Raw genomic sequence first — 21,625 nt, 5'->3', positions numbered from 1 at the left:
ACCATGCTTCACTGTTGGGAGGAGGTTCTTTTCTTGGTATGCAGTGTTGGCATTTCTCCAAACATAGAGGTTTTAAATGTGACCAAATAATTCTATCTTGGACTCGTCTGTCCAGAGAATGGACTTCCAGAAGGCCTCTGGTTTGTCCAAGTGCTCTCTGGCAAAGTTGAAACGGGCAGCTTTGTTTTTTCTTGAGAGCAGAGGCTTCCTCCTCGCAACCCTCCCATGAATGTCATGTCTATTCAATTTTCGTCTCTCTCTGTCTCTTCTCTGTCTCTTCTCTGTATTTACTATGTGTCATATCTGTCACTATTATGGACTGTCTCTTTAATATTCACAAACACTCATCACTGAAATAAAGCATTGATTCCTAAATAACCTCCAACTTGATATTCACTTCATCTCACTTCAATTTGAGACACCTGGAGACCTGGACATTACTCCCAAGTTTGTTGGACTGTTTAAGTAGAATAGTGAGCTGATTGAAAGGCACATTGTTAAATAATGAGAAATGACACTTCAATAAGATGTGAAAAACAATAAGCATTTAATATCAGATTACAGGCACTTTAAATGAACATACTTAATAAATCATATCCACAAACACCAACATTAAACACGCTAAAGATGGTTTATTCTGTCATTTGCATGTCCAGCAGCTCCTGCATGTCACCAGCTTGACTTTGGGAAGCACAACAGATTTGCATTTTTCTGAGCACAGAGATCATTTTGTATTATATTAGTATTATAAATATGTGTGAAAGTTGATCATGTCGATAAATTACGTAGGTACAGTCACTCAAATGGCATTAAAATGGCTATCAAAAGTAATTATTAATTATTAGAAAAATTATTATTAATTAGATTGAATAACATAATTAAATGTACAATAAATGGGGCACCACCCTGAAACCAGGAAATGTGATCACCAATTATTGTTAACAGATACAGTAATGTGTACAATTAAAACATACAATCAATCATTAATATTTATATTTGACGGGATTCAGATGACTTATAGACAAAGACATGTGTATGCAAATCTAATGGAGTCATTCAGCCCAGACAGCACCTGTTGTTGTTGTGTGTGTGGGCTTGTATTGCTATCTTTGTGAGGACCAATTTCAGATTTAACCCCTTGTAGTGAGGATAGATCAGCATTGTGAGGACATATTGGCTGGTCCTCACTAATAGCACTGTCTGAAGGGTCAGATTTGGTTATGAAGCTTATAATTAGGCTCAGTTTATGGTTAGTGTTGGGGGGGGGCATTTAGATGTGATGGTTAAGGTTAGGGTCTCGGGAATGCATTATGTCAATGAAGGTCCTCTTAAGTGTAGGAAAATAAACACGTGTGTGTGAGACAAAGAATGATTGACGTCTAGTTCAGTCTGTAGTTGAAGTTCCTGAACAAACTTTATTATGTGGACTAAGAACTGCGTCACATAACATAATATAATTCACCTACCCTATTGATTATGCATTTGTTGTTCACTGATTCAAATGACTATGATTTCGGATGATCTGTTTATTTTCAACTATTAGAGCTGGACTACTGAAAACACATATTATCCCCTAGCATCCATTACGTGCTAAGTAGCATCCACCCCAAATCACCATAGCAAATACACCGCAGAGAAAAATATCTGGAAAATTCAAAGAAATTCTATAGAAACCACCCTGAAAGACTCGGCAAACACCTAACAACAAACGTAAAATCACCCAGAACAGATACCTATTTACAACCTTGTGACCACTTAACACACAACCGAATATTTTATAAAATAAAACTACTATACACAATTGACTTGACTACCTTACCAAAAACGTTATAAAAGCATTCCACCGGATAAACATTGTAGTCCTATTATATACCTTTGTTGGACTCACAATATACAATTTAAAAACTCCACTTTACATTACAAACTGACACAACCCAGGTCGACTCAAGTGACATCACTTGAGGAAATGTATCAGGCTGATCAAAACATGCAGTGTGAGTTACACAACATGCAAGATTAATAATTATATACAGTATTAATGGACTTCCCATTGTTCCAACGTCCCATTATTCAGATACCCCAATAATCCATAAAATGTCCTTTTTTACCGAAAAGCCCATTTGTCCAACACCCATTATCCTGAAACCAAATTCCCATTGTTCTGAAGGACCACTGGTAAACAAACAGAAGCACATTTCTAATTATTTAGCAGAGTATTATCTTCGGACCTTCCCTGTTGCGATATTTTATGTCATTCTGCATAACAATTAGAAATGGGCTTCTGCTTATTGCACGGAGAGTGTGGATTTTTCAAGCAATGGCCCTGTAGATCAATGGGTGTTTGTTTTCTGAGCAGTGAAAACTATGCAGAAGTGCCAAAAACTGCAGTTCATAGAATGTCCACTTGAGGCTCTATAAAGGAGCAGTCTCCATGGACCCCTATGTTAAAATGCCCAACTTTACAAACAATGGTTTTGGTCTTTATAGCTAATTTCTTTATTCATGACAACTTTACAGGGGGTGAATATATATATAACTCATCTGTTTTAATTATATTATGGCTATACTTACACATTATGGCTTTTAAATGTCAGGGTGACGTCACAGAGATTACGTCCGTATTTAAAGTCGATGGGGATGCTCTAATTATAACATAATAAACCTGCCTAACATCAAAGTAACCACCATGCAACAACGTACAACATAGTAACCACCCTGGGAACCATAGGTAACATCGTGAATTCTATAATCCATCAGTTTATTTTGCATGCTAGCATTTGTAATTGTAAATGCAAGAAAAATAGAGGGTTCAAATTGTGTTCACATTGTTGAGAACTCTGCAGCGAATGCAGCCGTTTACAACCACAATATCACAGAAGGGCGGTGAACACAGGTGTGAAGCTTTTCTACATTTCTCATTAAAACTGTGCTAGTGTAATAGACTACATGCAGCTCTGATCTTTCCTCGGATGTAAACACATCCATGTCTTTACTCAGCAACACATTAGTTTTCCTGCCCTGTGTAGATACAGCAGAGGTGACACCAGACAGCTGGGCAGATTTAACCAGCTTACAGATGACAGCACCACACAGTTGACACTTGGACTCAGCAGTGTCGAGGCAGACACACTTGTGAAAATAATGATTCCTCCAAACCACAACCACAGCACTCCTGTTATGGCTGTGATGGTGTTGAAAGCTCTCTGCTTTAACTGGTCAACCTGCTCCTTCTCCCCGCCTCCGTCCCCCGGCCCTGGACGAATCAGAACACAGAGAACAGAAAAGCTGCAGAAAGATACGACGACTAAGGAGAAGACAAAAACGCACAAAAATAAGATGATTGGCATGTCAGGCAGGTACAGAGCTGTTACACCCATCCATCCAAAGCTCAGCAGCCAAACACACCCAATGCTGATGTTTCTGATCCTGGCCCCACGCTGCATTTTTTAGCCCCAGGTAGATGATGGGATGAACTACAGCCAGGTATCGCTCCACACAGGTCAGGACATGAAATAAGGTCTCTCCAAAGAAAACTGAAGAAGTAATACAGCCTCCTGCTGTCATCATCTCCAGGACTTTAGCATAGCTGCCACAAAAGACGAAAAAACACCCCAAGCCCCAGATCAGACTTATGGCAGCCACGTTGTAGGTTAAGATGTGATGGTGGCTTGTTGTTTTGAAGGAACGCTGCTGCTTCCATCGTTGGTGACCCATGTAGAGGATGAGGGTGCAAAGAGGCACGGTGAGGATGGTTCTTACGGCTATGCCGGCATTGCCTATGTTAAGGCTAACTGAAGAATCGGAGCAAGAGAAGTGTATAAATTTGCTGGAGTTGGAGGTGGAAGAAGAGTTGGCTGCCATGTCTTCTGTATGTGGCTGTTGGCCTAAGGAGAAAACTGAGACACGAGACAGGAAAGGAAAAGAGAGATAAGTTATATTTCATCTTTGTAGGGTGTTGTAAAGTCACTACAGCAGTGCAAAGTGTGATTACCCACAATTCCCATTTAAAGGTTTCTTTAATTTATCGTCCTTAACATAGAAATATGGGATTCTCCCAGATCAGGGGTCGGGAACCTTTTTTGGCTGGGAGAGCCATAAGAGCCAAATATTTGTTTATGTATTTCCTTGAGAGCCATATATTTAATACATTTCAATGCAACTTTATGCGTGCATTTTTTAAGAATAACACGTCTCCGAGTACTAATAGCGGTATCAGTGTTTCATTGAACAGGAGCTCTTTTATTAAATAAACTAAACGCTTACGTTATTCATCTCATTTATGTGCACGTGTCAGTGTTTACTGCACGGGGGTCAAACTCAAGGCAATTATAACCGACCCGCGAGAAAATATCATATGTCTGTCATAACTGGCCCGCCGGTTTTGGTAATTACATCAATGCATGGCACAACCACAGGGAAATACATTTGAGGAAGAATCTAAATGTGTGAATGAAATGAAAGTTTTTGGAAGCAAAGAGAAACACAGCACAGATCTCTGGGACGATGTGAGCGGGACTGTTAGTGCGACATAACGAAGCATCTCACTGTTAAACCTGCAGCTTCAGGGCCGTGTGATCACGGACATGTATGATGCCGAGCTGCCTGTGGGAGACTGGGATGCAGAAGGAAACTTTGGTCACTACGTGTTTCCAAACACTGACAAACATCTCCACCGCTGTGTTCCCGACAGCATTCTGCTGATGAACTGAGCGCATTTGCCGACTTTGCAGCTCAGAAATTTAAATTGAACTGCTCAGCAACCCGTTTGCAGTTGACTTTTTGCACTTTATCCAATATGTGTATCCTGTTCAATAAATGTGGACCGTGTTTGACCCTCGACATAGTCCCAGTTTTTAATGTTGGACCTCTCTGTGATTGAGTTTGACCCCCCCGGTCTACTGGTTGCTTTGTGCAGTTTCTCCTCTGCTCTGTTTCGTGAAGGGCGGGGCTCCGTCCCCTACGCACACACGTGTGAACACACCTTAACCTACAGCCAGAGACGGAGCGGAGGAAAGAGAGGGGAGAACTAAAAACAATTCCGGTGCAAAATGTTTTACTTTAAAATGACACAATATAATTATTTATTACATGTTAAAAAATGTCAGCTCAAAATTGACTGCGAGCCATATTGCGTTATCAAAAGAGCCATAGGTTTCCGACCCCTGTCCCAGATAATGTAGCAAAGGTCCAGGTTACTGTCGTGGCAACCGGCTTTAAATATGACATTAGGTTTTTGGGTCGTCCGTCCGTACCAAGATCTGTACACTTCTCGTGAACGGGATTTCTCAGGAACTTCCTGGAGTGGAACATCCACTTGGACTCAACGAGGAACTCATTAGAATTTGTTGGACAAAGTCACTGTGAACAAAACGTGTTTTTAGCCATAACTCAAGAACTCACAATTTCACACAAATGTCTAATTTAATAAAATTATGAAGAGATGACATTTTGGACAGATATCGATGAAGATGGCAAAGTAACGTTTTGGTGGAAGCATCCAACCCCGAGGCGGTAATTCTAATTATTTCAATTTTGTTGGATTTGGGAACAAAACACGGTGCCATAGAACTCATCCAGAACTAACCTATAATTAAAAGATGAACTGAAATAAAGTGATGATTGTTTAATCGTGTTATCTTCTTCAGGACGCTCAGTCACTGGACCTGTACCTCTCTGACCTCCACAGGCCTGCTGAGGATTCAACCGGGAGAGTTTCATGTCAAGCCAAACCTTGGAAATGCTCCACCTCTCACTCAGGGTCACCCGAAATCACTCGCTTTGCAACAACAATCAGCAACTGCACTGAACATCATAAGATACTAGTCGATAGCTTCACACTTCAACACGCACAACCTGCTTAAATTAAAACAAATAGACTATTCTTTACTTTATTATTTGACTATTGTGAGGCCATTGCAACGCACCTGGGTTATTTGTATTTCATTCTTTTTGAAAATGACCACAATGAGTCTAACACATCGACTGCTTGTTTTATCTCAAACTACGTCAACCTGCAGCTTCTCTTTACACAAAGTACTTCAAGTGTTTTTAAGGACATATCATAAGCTATCGATGGTTTTCCAGAACACAAATGACATATTCAGGATCATTCTGTGACTGTCATTTAAAAAATATTAAGCGATATTCATTATGTTTTTAAAGAACGCTCACCTTGTCAGCAGAGTTTCTGATTGTCTTTATCCCGTGTCTCAAAACTCACTGCCCAGCGGACAGCAGTCGCTAAGTACTGTTGACGGGGCGTGAGTGTGAAACATAATAATTAAGCGCTCTTTTAGACTGAGATAGATCTTTTTTCATATTTCCATATCCATAACTCTGCTTCAGTCCATCACAGTCGACAGGATTCAAATGAGCTGCAAACAAAGACAGATGTTCATTCAAATGAAGCAGTGTCACGCAGACTGTGTATATTACATAGAGCAGTTTGTTGGCAAATCTTCTTTATTTGCTTCATAATGAACTTCAATACCAACAACCTTCATATGCATCACCATCGTTATTGTCAGAGTAGTGCCATCGACTGGCTGAAAATAATCATGTTAGTTGCTAATTAGCACTTAGCATAAAGTACAGCCTCCACCAATTTAATAGAAAATACTTCATGGCATTTTAAAATATTGTCTTTGCATACTCTAACTCCATTTATATATTCAATTATATTATTTATACATTTACTCACCATTCAACCATTTGTGGTTTGTCTACTCAAACATCAGATATGAGATTAAATTATTAAAAGAATGCATGTTATCTACGTTCAGTAAACACATCTGCTCCGGTTACTACAGCTATATCACTAGCTAGCTATGCTCCACCAGTAACAGGATACAATCTAGATGTATTAAGGGAGCCGGAAGCGTCACCACCACTAAGCTGTGCTCCAGTGGCCACTCGCAGTATTGCATTAAAATAACTTTGTCCATTGATCACCATTATAAAAGAGACGTATACAGGACGCCTCCGACTGCAAACACCTCCTTCTGTAGCCATTACTTCAACCAAACGTCTTCTGTAACCACTGACCGTCTCTCGCATCTGCTGTTGGGGATTGTTGCCCACTCCTCCTTGCAGAACTCAGCCAGTTGAGCGAGGTTGGAGGGACATCTGGCATCTGTACCGCCCACTTCAGGTCTGGCCACAACATTTCTATTGGATTGAGGTCCGGACTTTGACTAGGCCAATCCAGAGTATGAATCCTCTTTCTTTTAAACCATTCCTTGGTAGTTTTGCTGGTATGCTTTGGGTCGATGTCTTGTTGCAGAACCCATTTACAGCCCAGCTTCAGCTCCCTGACAGATTGCAGGAGATTCTGATCAAGAATATGTTGATAAGCCTGAGAATTCATGTTTCCCTGGATAATATGGAGTCGTCCAGCAGCCCCAGACCTTCACATTTCCACCACCATGCTTCACTGTTGGGAGGAGGTTCTTTTCTTGGTATGCAGTGTTGGCATTTCTCCAAACATAACTGGTTTGTCCAAGTGCTCTCTGGCAATGTTGAAACGGGCCGCCCTGTTCTTTCTTAAGAGCAGAGGCTTCCTTCTAGCAACCCTCCCATGAATGTCCTCTGTTTGTAGACGCCTGTACATTTACCTCAGATGCTGCCAGAGAGGTCTGCAACTCTCTAGAGGTGATGTGTGGGTTGGCTTTTACCTGATTTATTATTTTTCTGATGCTTCTTGGTGATAGTTTTGATGGATGTCCACTTCTAGCAGAGTTGCGGTCATGTTGAAAGCTCTCCATTTATAAATGATTTGTCTTACAGTGGATGGATGGAGCTGGAATCTTTTGGACATGGTCTTATAGCTTTCCCCAGACTGAAAATCATGGTAAAACAACAGAAAACTCTAAACTTCTCAAGGGGTTCACAAACTTTTAAGTAGCACTGTATGTCATGTTGGTTTTTTGAAAACATTTTCTCAAACTGGGGATTTTGAGAAAAGTTGGATGGACTTACAGTTCCCCTCACTTACCGTATGTTCCACTATGTGTTTTGTCCTGAGCTGAACTCAGAGGTGTGCAGTATAAGATGATATAACTCAACTTTGCATAGAATTTGCACAGCTTAGCATAAACTGACAATTAGGTTGTGTGTGCACGAATGAAGACGCACAATAAAGACATTACTATCCTTATGTAAAAGAATAGAAGACATTGTGACTGTAGATGTGTGTATGTAGTTCCATGCTTTAAGAAGCACAAAGTAATGAGGGGGTTAATAGTTCTTCCACATGGAAGAAAACACACAGTCCTGTCCTCAACTACACTTTACATATACTGTACAAACAAATGAAACACTACGTAGATATGCACACACACACACACACACACACACACACACACACACACACACACACACACACACACACACACACACACACACACACACACGTATGGACTGCAAACCTCCACACAGCAGTCACTGACTGAAGACACAGGAGAAGGAAGACCAGGAACCAACACATTTGGTGAGATGGTAGTTTTATATTCATTTTACAGGGTTTAATTTGTAATGTTTTATCAGTTTGTGTATTATATATATATATATATAATATATATAAGTGTAGCATAAATAGTTAATTACAAGCCGAGTTATAACCTAAAACATTGTCGGCCCCTTTATCTATTAAACATATTTTTGATAATGCTATTTGGACTGACATTGATGGAATTATTGATAATTTGGTAGGAATGTCATCAATAAAATGTCCGACAGCACCGACAAGTTTCAAAGCAACAGTCAAATCCCAAACCCGGCTGTCGTGGGGCACATAGCGGGAGCACCTTCGATTGTGTTGTGCATAACTGCACCAGATTTATTGGATTTGTGGCTCCATTAAGAGACTCCAGGTACCTCTTGTGCACACATCTATCATCAACACATATTCAGTTCAATCATCTTAGCAAAGGGGGCTTTTAGGCTCTTTCATCATGGCTTTGAGGGATGGCAATGCTGCTCATTGGTCGGTCAGTTGGTCTACAACTACCCCAACTATTTGACGTATTGGCAAAAAGTTTTATACAAACATTCAGACGAATTGTTATAACTTTGTTGATTCATTGACCTTTCATCCAGCACCGTCATCAGGTCTCATACTTTCTATGAACCTGCAAAACTAATGACATTCATCAGCCTGAGCTTTGTGTTTCCTGCTGGTGAGCAGATGTTATCAAGCTAACACACTGAACTGAGACTGAACTGAGTAACATGTCAGCGTCCTCGTTGTGAACATGTTTGCATGGCTGTCGGCTCTTCGTCTTGTTACAGTATCACACAGTTCTGTCTTATTTCAGTTTTTCTTTCCTTCTCTGTGAATCTAAAGGTCCTTCCATCTCTGTCTCCTCTTCAGGCCTCTGCTGTTTGAAAATGTCAGACAACTATTCATCCTCCACTAATGACTCCAGTCCTTCTCAGATCTCCTTCAACTTCTTTCAATGCATTGACTCCTTTAGTAGCTACTTCCACATTGCCTTAACCTTCACCAACGTCATCCTACTCCTCCCTCTCTCCGTTTTCGTCCTCCATCTGGGATTCCAGCAATGGAAACAACAGCTTTCTATGTCTTCAGCAGCAGTGAAGAGTCTGTCTGACTTAGTCACCTACAACATGGCTGTGATGGAGCTGATTGGAATATTAGGGGACACCATCGCCGCTTTGGGTATCTACACCAGTCTCCCTGTGGTAACACACGTGGGGATACTCATTGGGACTTTTCCCTGGTACGGACACATTCTCTTTCCCACCCTGTCCTGTGTGGAGCGCTACTTCGCTGTTGTTCACCCCATCACCTACCTGATAGTGAAACAGGGGAGCGGGGTCCGCATCAGAAATATCAGCACCGTGTATGTTTGGCTGTTATGCTTAGCAGGGATGGGTTTTATGATCCTGATGCAAGAATACATTGAGTCTGCACTTATATTCAGCGCCTGCCAAATAGCATTCTTTTTAATTGCCATGACTTTCTTCAGCCTTTCTGTTCTCCGCGTTCTGATTCGCCCACGGCCAGGGGAGGCAGGCGGGGCCAGGGTGCGGGTGGACCAATCAAAGCGCAGGGCTTTCCACACCATCATGATCATAATGGGAGTGCTGTTTTTGAGGTTTGGATGGTGTCTGGTTTGCAATTTGGTGGGTTTCTCACTAACGGTGAGCATGGGGACGAAGTGTGTTCTGATTGTATGTTCACGCCTGTTCAATCTGCCCAGCAGCCTGGTGTTACCTCTGCTGTTTGTACACAAAGCAGGAAAACTACCAGGCTGCAGACACAGCACGGAGTCAGGATAACAGATGTTATGAGATAAGGGTGAAAAACGTAATATATTGTAGTTATTATTACAGTGGACAAAGTGAATAAATCCTAACGGACATGAAGCGTGTGACTTAAATGTCAAATGTCCAAAAGTAGCAGCAGTAGTGTGTGATGTGTGATGTGTGATGGGACTGCACAGTTTCCATTGTTTGTCATGCGCTTTTTTGATTACGTCATCCCCTTGTCTTCTCCTGCAATGGTTTGATGGTTTATCTCAATATTCCCAATCACAATATTTCAAATTTCTACTATTTCAGTTTCTATTTGAAGTATATTAACACTTTACATGGATTATTTCTTTGTCCCTTACACATTTGTACATATATTTCAACTTGCAGAGTTTCTTGTTTTGATGTGATATCTGTAGAAGTTGCTGTTATACTGTATTTTTCTCTCACCTCCATATTTATTACAGTTTATCTATAATTCCATGTATTATTGCTTTTTCCTTTTCAAACCGGTTTCTACATTGTTTTTTGAGAAAAAAAGAAGATGAATATTGTTTATGATGGTGAACATTTTGTGAGCACAGAGGAATAAAAGTGAAACACCGCTGCACGTATCATCTGTGAAAGGAGAGAATGGCCCCTTAAAGCAGCAAGCTGAACATAAGCCCTTTGTTTAGTCTCCCAGGTGAGCGCTGGGGTCCGGAAGAGACCAAAGCATCCTATCACAATGTGCCTTTCATCAGGATGCAGCTGTGGGTTAAAGCTGACTTCCTGTCTGCTTATGGGTTTATTAGAAATGATGGAGAAGATAATAAAACTCTTGTTAGTTTCACCTCTCTGGGCAGTTAGAGGTAATAATGATGATAACACAGTAACTGTACATTTAGGAGTTTAATCATCAATCCTGCACCAGGACTGATTCGAAGCGAGGCCCATCAGCACACGGCTGTGGAAGAATAAGGTGAAAAGACAATTTGCCTGCCGGTTTAGAGTATAGAGTGACACAGAAATCCATCAACTGTGTGACAACATGCAAAACCCCCGAGTCACAGTTCATATAGTCAGGATCACCATCTGCACATGCAGGAGAGGAAACACTGCTGAGGTGAGAGAGGTTACACTTCATACTTTTAAATGCTTTTTGTTTGGATGAACTTTACGCACATCTGGGATACAAAATATTTTCAGAAGACTAATTAACTCTGTGATATGATTGTGTGAATCTGATGGGTCCGAAAATTCATTTTAAATATCGTTTAATGAAGATTAATCTGAAGAAGGGACTTCAATAGGATATATAGATACAGATATATATACATATATCTGTATCTATATATATACAAAGCCTGTTTTGTAATTGCACTTCCATAACATGATGAAATGTTATGTCTGCCAGGAAAGAAAGAACATTGGTTTCTAATAATAAAAGTAAAAATACACTTAAATTTACTGAGTCCAAGATTTTACTTTTTAAGATGCAAAATCTAAATGTTGATCCATTTTAATTTTGTCGTTCGTAGTATTTCATCTTTTTTCCTTTAGTAGTAATGTACTTGTATAAAACTGATCAAACTCATTCATGTTTTTAGTTATTTCATGTTATCAGAACAAATGTTTTGTTCTAAACCAAATCATTCCAATTAAAGAAAAGGTTCCAGCACAACATTCTGCTACTTCACATGGCATCTCGTTATAAACGTCAGTGTGTTGTTTGTTTGTTTGGTGTCGTACTTTTACAGAGAAGCCACAGAAAGCTTTGCACACATGCTTATTAAATCTGCATACAATAGATAATCTGCATTATTATAAAAAATATATCTATAACAAACACGATGCAATGGCTAAAAATAAATATTGTGTCGTAGTTTTCACTTTAATCCTCTTTGTAATGAAGCTGTCCGTCTCAGTTCCTTTATTTCTCTTCCTCTTGTCTCCATGAAAGCAACATATGAGCCGAGATGTCAGTCAACTCCTCTTCCAGAACCCTTATAAACTGCTTAGAGCTCAGAGCGCCCTTTCTCCTCTCCATCGCCTTCAGCGCATCTAAGTTGTTCCTCCTCCTCCCTCTCTCCATCCTCGTCCTCTACCTGGGCCACCAGCGCCGGCAGCGCTCCTGTGAAACAATGAGCCACACCGACACCTTCACCTACCACATGGCTGCTATGGAGCTGCTCTATGCGTTTGGAGCCGCAGCCTACATCTGTGGCGAAGGCACTGAAACCTCAGAGGTGAAGTTAGTTGGGTTGTTCGTGTCTTCTGTGGTTCTCAGTGGACAGTTGTGCTTCCACATCCTGACCTGTGTGGAGCGATACCTGGCTGTGGTTCACCCCGTCGTCTACCTGGGGCTAAAGAATGCGCGCGGGGTGAAGATGCGAAATGTCAGCATTGTGTGTGCTTGGCTGCTGAGCTTTGGGTGGAGCGGTGCAGCAGTTGGCACTCGTGATAACTCAGCACTATCTCTGAGCTTCATGGGCTTCTCTTTATGTGCTGTGACTTTCTGCAGCCTTTCTGTTCTCTGTGTTCTGATTCGTCCAGGGCCGGGGGAAGTGGACGGGCACAGGGAGCGGGTCGACCAGTCAAAGCAGAGAGCTTTCAACACCATCACGGCCATAATGGGAGTGCTGTGGTTGTGGTCTGCAGGGTATCTTGTTTGTGTTGTTGTGGTGCAGTATCAACTGCTGAGCGGGAGTGACGGGTGTTTGCTGCTGATTTCTGGAAGCTGGTTGTCGCTGCCCAGCAGTCTGGTGTTACCTCTGCTGTATCTGCACCGAGCAGGAAAACTACCAGGCTGCCATGACTGAAGACCTGCAGACGATCAGGGGAAGGCGATGAAGTAGTTAGGAGTAACAAGTTGTTATTTATCACATTAACATTAAATGATTTCATACAGTTTTAAGCTTGGGTTTCCTGAAGGAGGATCATTTAGAGTTGAGGAAGTAAGGAAGTTAAAAGTAAGGTTGAGAGAGCAAGAGGACAAAGTAATGTCAAAGAGTAAGATTAAATCTGAAGCGTTGAAAACAATGGAAGAACATAAAGACAGTTTATGTTCTGGGAGAAGGAAGCAGAGAACAGGGAGAGGAAGAAAGTATGTGGATTATTTGCAAAGACAAATATAGATGAAAGTACAGACAAAGGGATTATGAAAATGTCAAAGAGTGTGTAAAGGCTGCTGTTTTATCTGCTATTGTTATAATGCTACTTCAGACTCATGTACATCTACACTGATTATTGTTCTGTAAATGCTCTTATTCTGTCCCTGTACTAATTGTTATGTTTCTGCTGTGAAGCACTTTGGGCTGCAATTCTCGTATGAAAGCTGCTCTACAAATAAAGATTATTATTATATTATTATTATTATTATTATTACATTATTATATTACATTACATTACAGGGACAGTCTCCTTGGAGCAACTCAGGGTTAAGTACCTTGCTCAGGGGCACAATGGTGGCAGCCTGGTGTTGAACTCACCAGACCACTAGGCTATCACCACCCTTTATGCATCTACATCAGTCTCATTAACTGCTACTTTTGAGCATAAAAGTCATTAAGAATGTTGATTCAGTGAATCAGAGCATCAACTATAGATTTAGACGAACTACTATGAGAACACATTAACCTTTTCAAGATTAGGAAGTTCCTCGTAACACGTGCTGAGCTCTTTAGTTAGGTTTTAGGACAGCTCTGTTCCTACTCTTCCTCTCTCTGTATTTGTATTTATTAGTCAATGCTCTTCATTGTCATGCACTGCCCATTATTATATGCAATCACCAAAATAAAAGATTTCTAATTGGGAGCCATTTGTTGTGCTTTGGTTTGTTGGAATTTCTCAGTGTGTTTGTGTCACGACAGTGTTACAAAACACAGCTGTGTGTCCCTTCAAATGATCATCTGACAGAAACGTTTGTTTAATCGCTTATGAGGGTCATCTGTTAACATGACACAGCTGCATCATGTAACGCTGTTTAATAATGTCCAGCTCTCTTTACTGAGCGGACATCATTCTGGTGCAGCGTCAATTGTTTGTAACATATTTAACAATTAATACCAAAATATGTATCGATGGCTAATAAATCAATTACATAAATTATGAATCATAAACACATAAATTGGTAGAAAAGGTGAAGGAGAGAGATGGGGCTCAACTTCGACTCTCAGGGACATTAAGGTATTAATGCAGCTGTGGGATATGTTTTGAATCAATAATTTTAGTTTGCAACTGCCTGAAACATGAATATATTCGTATACTTTTAATCATTTGAGTTTTACGTCCATACGGCAGACACTGAGATTGAATGGTGTAAAGGCAGAAGGTAAGGTCATGGAAAGTAAAGGTTAACAGCTAAAATAATAGTGAGTGACATCTCATTATAAAACCCTAGAACTCGTCATGGTGTGGAGTTGTAGATGTCTCTTTGTTGTGCTGAGCTGTATTCCCACTAAAGACCAACAGGTGAAATGCTGGCTCTCAAGTGTTCATAGGTGTGAATAAGAGCATTAATAGTTGTCTATTTATTTATTTATGTCAGTCCTCTAATGAGCGGGTATAGACAATGGATGGGTGGATGAAAAAATGTCTACTGAAATAAAATTGTTTGATTTCTTTCAATGTTTAAACAATTATTTTATGTTTTGTGTGTGCACTTCAGTGATTATGAAACAAAATAGGTTTTACTGATTGATATTCCTTGAAAGTGGCATTTGAATCTATAATCAACTGTTGTGGCATTAGATATATATTGTGGTGGAAAGTTTAAATCAAGTCCAAATTACCAGTGAAGTCTATAATAGTGAAATGAAGATTCTTGAGAAATAAGCTTGTCTTTGGAGTATTTATTCTTTGCAAAGAAGAATTCACCAATGTGGGATAAACACAAGAAGAATATGGTGCGAAATAATAAAGTTACAGAGATTTGCTGGGAAAGACTGAGGTAATGGTAAAACAATAAGAATTCAATATGGACATATGACATTTTACATTTCAATATACTGCTCTTTTTGCTATTCTTTTTAATAATAGCATAATATTCAATAAATTGGATTTGATTCTCCAGACCCTAGAACTCATCTTGTGCTGGACGTTTACCTGATTTTGAAACGCTGACCACTCCGTTCTGTAAAACCAAAGCCAATATTGCTTACCTCACATATTTAATTCTTTCATATTTGAAAGTTGGGCTACCAAACACACAGCCAACCTGTGTTCCTATGACAAACACATAAACACGTCTATAGATGCATCTGTAAACCTGTATGCACAGCAAATGAGTGAAACAACAGCTGAACATGTTGAAAGTAGAAGGGAGAGACAGCAGTGGTTCTTGTAATTTAACACCTTTTTGATCACACTGACAGAAACGAGCAGAACAGGAACATCGAGCTTGAAGGAACATTAGTGGTGCACATACCATTGATTATTATCAGCGACAGTTATTGCTAAAGTAGCTGCGTAAGTGAGTGACATCTCATTATAAAACCCTAGAACTCGTCATGGTGTGGAGTTGTAGCTGCCTCTTTATTGATGTTGGCAGCAGCCCTGATCGCAGATTTCATAGATGTCTCAATCCAAGCGTGAGGGAAGGCTGTGTGTTCCCCAGCAAAGTGCACCCTGCCTTCACTTTTAAAGAGCTCCTCTGCATACTCTAAATGCTGGTAAGGTGTGAAGAAAGCGAAGGCACCCAAGCTGTGAGGATCCGCGCTCCACCTCTTCACCACCACACCTGTGCAGAGAGACCTGATGTGCTCGCCGTGAATCTGCACCAGATCTCTAAGAGCCAACACTTTCAGATCTTCATCGCTCGCACCTAAGAAGAGGAGGGAGTCGTCAGACCAGGTGTAGGAAGCCAGGAGGACGCCGATGTTCTCATTTGTTGGGAAAGTGTGGCTGGGGTAGTAGATGAAACGAGAAGGCCCGTCGGTGATGCTCTTTCCTCCTCTGATGCCGTCCTTCTCCCAGAACTTCTCCTTGAAGATGAGGATGATTTTAGTGGAGCTGTCGTAGTGGACCGCCCTCAGTGCCTCCATCTTTTCACTGGACAGAAATGGATCAAAGTCCATGAAAAGGGCAGCTTTGGCTGTGGTTGTTACCAGAACAATATCAGCATGAAGGTCTGGAAAAGAAGGTTGTTTGTTGGTCTGGTATGATACGATCACACCTTTATCTGACTGGCTGATGCGTTTGACCTTGGAGTTTAGGAGAATTGGGACATGGAGGTCATCGAGGACAGTAAGAAAAGCTCTGGGAAGAAGGTCGGACCCACCAGTCACTTCTGCATACCTTAAAGACAAAAAGACAAATAGATACATCTATTGAATGCAGTCTTGTAGAGAGAGGTGTGCTGTGTCTTAGCAAGGCTATGTAAAGTTAGATGTATAGATTATGAAGCAGACTGGGAGAGCAACCTGTATTATTCATGTCTATTTAGATTAGGTCTAGGCTGTCAGTGAATAGCTGATGTACAAAATTGTATACAATTGTATCATCTGCAAAGAAGTGTACGATTTCATTTTCTTCAACGTTTCATAATTACTGTTTGATTTCTGTCCCTTTTTCCTGGCTTGTGATTTTAAAATGTTTAACTCTACTGAGAAAAAGTAGTTATTCCCATGTTGAATAGTTGCCAGTGTGGGATGCAGGGCCTCACTTTGTGTGGTCATTGATGTCACTCTGGAGATAGATCATCTCAGTCAGCGCTATGAACATAAGGCTCTGTTCGTTAAGCAGGTCTCCTACCATCCTCAATGCCTCTGGACTCAGACCTCCTTCTTCTTTCAGATAATCCTGTTAAACAAACAAAGTTCCATGTCAGGCGGCTCAGAAAGAAAGTTTAACATTTGTTAAAACAAAATCATGATAAAATGTTTTCCATTCGTCTGGTTTTCTAACATCAAGAATTATAAATGTATGCACACGTATAGAGGTGGTGGAAAGTTTCAGAAACCACTTGTTAGCCTGGTTTAAATGGAAAACCATTGGACATGGCACAACCAATGTATGCTATTTGTAATGCACTAAAATATCCATAGAACACACAGTTTTTTCATTTTACAACATTTCAAGACTTCACGTTTTGTTTTACCTTCACAGAATAACGGTCATATTTTTTCAGTGCAGCCTTGCAGCCATTCTTTATCACTTCATCTTTCACCTACAATGGAAAGAAAAAGTGAAGTCAACTGCATCATCTATTGAGTATTCACAAATTGAGCTTCCATATCTGTGTATAGGGAACCTCGGATGTGTAACTCAACTGTATGGACAACCCTGACAAACCAGTGGAAGCTCTTGAGACTGAAGCCCACAAACAGAACAATGAAGTAATTTGAAGCCACCCAGCAGCATCCTTTAGTCTGCTAAAGCCAACATGTTGGTTACGAGTTAGGTATTCAATTGACTGTCATTAAATTTGATGTTATTGTCACTTGAGGGTACATTGTAATTACTGTGGTGACCGCCTGACTAAGATGCTAAATGTTATGTTTTTCCTCAACTGGTTTGCTTTCTTCTTTGTCTAATACGTAATATTGGCTATTAATAGCCAACACATCCTGCTTCAACCTTACTGGTGGGTTTGAAGCTAAACTAAACCTGGACCACTTCAATTAATAATGTCGAATGTTCTCCAATAAAGACAAACAGATTTGCTTGAATTATGTTTATTTATTTTCGAAGATGTCTGAATTCGTGTCACTTTCTTTCCATCCCTCCTTCCTTTCCTTTGTCTTACGTACCTTCTGCAAAGCTCGTTGTACCAGTTTGTCGGCTGACATCCCTTTCTCATCATCCCGCACTTTGTACTCCAGAATGTCAGGGTTTTTTTGCACATCTCTGTTCTTCTTCAGCAACCCATTGACCAAGTAAAAGGTGTTGGGGTCATCCATGATGAATTCATTCAGCTTGACCCCGAATGTTTCAGCAAACCAGTGGACGATTCTGTTGACAGGATGGTGGCAGTGAGGTTGTTACTGCGAGGTGTCTTTACAGGTAGCAGTGGATCAGGAGGCAGAGCGGTCGTCAACAGAGTGGCACATGTAACATTCCTTTGTCATTTTTGAGAATCACACTGACAGCCTCCACTGGACTCAACAATGATTGACCACCACCAGGTCATATTTTGAAGCACATCTGCTATATTACTTTATGGAACTAAACAGGAATGTTTTATTCTATAAATAATAAACAATTTGAATAATTTCCACTGAACCAATCGTACGACCTTTACAATAGGTTAACATTTCATTTCAGGGCCTTTGGATTCTATCAAGTTCCATTTTCATCTTTCCTTTCTCGTTTTAAATAATTAGTTTCCAGGTGTGGACGATATCCCTGCGAGTACTCCATAAAAAGCTGGTAGCTTCATTAGTATCCCTTTTACACAGTCATGTCAGTGTGTGAGTGGAAGGGTCACATGTTTGAATATAAATGCTCTCTGAAAGATGAAAAACATCAAACTTACCGGTGATCACTCGGGATCCTCATGGCTCCCAGTTCAACGTACCAGCCCTCTTCTTCATTCCTGTGGGTCTGCACCCGTCCTCCAACACGATCACTTGCTTCTACTATGGTCACCTTGTCAGAGCAGATAAATACACATGAGGCCAGCCAGGTAATGTCACGTAGTACTACAACTCCTACTGCTGCTGGTACTACTAGTATTATGACAACTACTTACTACTACTTCTACTTCTACTGCTAATACTACTCTCGGTGTTGCTGCTTATATCAATGTGTCGTGGGTTTTATAACTTCAGCCTGTTGCATGCACCTCGTGTCCCGCCTCTCGCAGTAGCTTGGCAGCAGTCAGTCCAGCGATGCCAGCTCCGACGATAACAACATGATGGGATGAGTTTATGAGAGGGAGGCCGGCCTTCACGGTGTGCAGCAGCTCCTCGTAGTCTTTGTCCTTCAGACAGTCATCCAGATGTTCCTTCAGGCTGACAGCAGCAGTGTTGCTGTGGTACAGTGTGAGCAGCAGCACACTGACAGCAACTGGAAACACAGAGAGAGAGAAGAACACCTCAATAAGGAACCGTTGTCAAAATATTTTAAATATTTTTTGTGAGACTTTTTCCTGAAGTACAGTTGCTAAAGTTTGACAGTTTTGAGTTGAGTGACGTTTCACTGTTCCTGACCTTGTTAGCATCACATTTACTTGATGTTGTTATGAAGAAAGGCTTCTACTAGACCCTTCAACACGGGGTCCGTGACCTTTAGGGGTCCAAAATATAGTTTGATTATGTTTTGATGTTTTTGTCCAAAGTTTCAATGTCTGAAAACTCACAATACTGTAACATGAATTCAACATATTAAAACAAACAAACAAACACAATGTTGATGATAGCGTAACTGTTAACAAGTTCGGAAAGGACATTTTTCAAATTCCAAAACCTACCAGCCCTCAATAGATTACCAATGTTTTATTGGTTTCTAAGTGAAGCAAATCTATGAGCTAAAGGGTTTTGCTAGAAAATACTCACATAATTTCCCTTTTGCATCATGCAGATCCATCTCAGTTATTGAGTCTTTCCCTCTGTGGTGACATGAAGTGGTGAAGAGGAAGAGAAAACACAGCAGACAACAGGTTTCATCCCTGGAAAGTCCAAACTTCTCTGTCTGACACAGCTGTGTCTCAGTTATTCATTGACATACACTGCTACATTTACATTAATGCAATTTTCTGATGATATTATTCAAACACATTCACACAGCCATTGACCCACTGGTGGCAGAGGCTGCCATCCTGAGCCACAGACTATTGATGATCGTCTATGATAACATATGCTCAGATTAATGATCAGATAAAAAGACAGATTCTTACCCCGAAGAGTTTAAATGTCAACATCTGCTGTTAGAGTCACCTGAAGTGAAATATTGGCCTCTTATATACATACGGTTAGTGTGGGGGGTTTTATGAGCAGCTTGACCTCAAATCACATGGATTCCAGTCATTATATTTTGTTTCAAACTGAGTTTGGTCCTGACAGTTATTATGGAGATACCTCAGAATCAGCTGATCAGTCCGATCTCATGATCAGTAAAAACTACAACTCAGCCTCATTATCAACATGTACGTGTCATCCCATTTCTTAAGAAACCTGCCTGAAACATGAACTGAAAGTAGGATATAAACAGCATCTTTTTAATTATTGAGTAATCTTGGATTTCCTTTGCAAACCACGTGCTCGTCTTCCACACAGTGTCATGTTATCACTGTTTGTAAGATGCAGAAGTGGCACAACTTCAGGCATTGTTTTTATTTAACAAAGGTATCAGTTGTTCATTTGAATAGAATATCTGTGATGAGTGGTTTCTCTCTTGGGGGTGAAGTATACTTGAGACAGTTATGAGACAGGAACCAGTGGTACACTCCATTAGCAACAGAACTAGCTTGCTCACTTGCAGTTATGAACAGAAGCTGAAGAAACTAATCTGCAGTGTTTCTATGTTAAGTGACAGTCAGCAGCTCTTTAGTGTTATTATTAATAGGTCCACCTGTGTCACCAAGCCTGCAGCACAGCCCGTTTCATGCAGACACAGCAGGGAAGTTCACCGTGCCACTCTCTTGTTTATTTGGCCGCAATGTGCTGTCATTTATATGCAGTTACTTTAAACTGCCCAACTTATTAAAGGTTTAAATCATTCATTAATGCAAGAACAGAGTCTGTGTTATTCCATATATTTTCAAACAGGGTTTGGTCCTGATAGTTGTTACGCAAGTACCTCAGAATGAACTTCCCTCAGTCTTATTATTAACACGTACGTGTCATCCGATTTCTTGAGAATCCTGCTTAAAACATGAACTGATAGGAGAAAATAAACAGGTGTGGCAGCGCCAACGCCTCTGCTTCTCAAGAAGTAAAATACTTTCTCAAACCACAAAAAGCTCAGTCCTTTGTTTACCATTAAAATAAGAAAAATAAACAAATTCAGGATTTATTTTTTAACAAACATATCAGTTGTTCATTTGAATAGACTCTCTGTGATGAGTGTTTCTATGTTAAGTGACAGTCAGCAGCTTTTCCCACTTTGCAGCTCTTTAGTATTATTATTAATAGGTCCACCTGTGTCACCAAGCCTGCAGCACAGCCACAACTAAATGTGCTGTCATTTATATGCAGTTACTTTAAACTGCCCAACTTATTAAAAGTTTTAAATCATTCATTAATGCAAGAACAGAGTCTGTGTTATTTTTTAACCTTTCAAACAGGGTTTGGTCCTGATAGTTGTTACGCAAGTACCTCAGAATGAACTTCCCTCAGTCTTATTATCAACACGTACGTGTCATCCGATTTCTTGAGAATCCTGCTTAAAACATGAACTGATAGGAGAAAATAAACAGGTGTGGCAGCGC

General features: G+C 40.4%; 1 protein-coding gene across 2 annotated transcripts; it reads right to left on the bottom strand.

Moving 5' to 3' along the window:
* Positions 1-15,092: 15,092 nt before the first annotated feature.
* Positions 15,093-20,158, bottom strand: LOC115024066 (L-amino-acid oxidase-like). 2 transcript variants are annotated; one of them, XM_029455453.1, is made up of 8 exons: positions 20,093-20,158; positions 19,752-19,804; positions 19,040-19,263; positions 18,731-18,843; positions 18,006-18,207; positions 17,354-17,422; positions 16,919-17,055; positions 15,093-16,551 (listed from the first exon to the last, which is right to left on the bottom strand). In XM_029455453.1, exons 2-8 carry the CDS (start codon positions 19,780-19,782, stop codon positions 15,753-15,755), a joined length of 1,575 nt encoding a protein of 524 aa, XP_029311313.1. In that variant the 5' UTR covers positions 19,783-19,804; positions 20,093-20,158; the 3' UTR covers positions 15,093-15,752. The 2 variants fall into 2 exon arrangements, with proteins under 2 accessions (XP_029311313.1, XP_029311314.1); XM_029455454.1 differs by lacking the exon at positions 20,093-20,158 and having other exon boundaries at positions 19,752-20,001.
* Between the last annotated feature and the right edge of the window lie 1,467 nt (positions 20,159-21,625).

The sequence above is a fragment of the Cottoperca gobio genome, chromosome 18 (assembly GCF_900634415.1).
Source record: "Cottoperca gobio chromosome 18, fCotGob3.1, whole genome shotgun sequence".
Lineage (NCBI taxonomy): Eukaryota > Metazoa > Chordata > Actinopteri > Perciformes > Bovichtidae > Cottoperca > Cottoperca gobio.
This window is presented reverse-complemented; position numbering and strand designations above follow the sequence as displayed.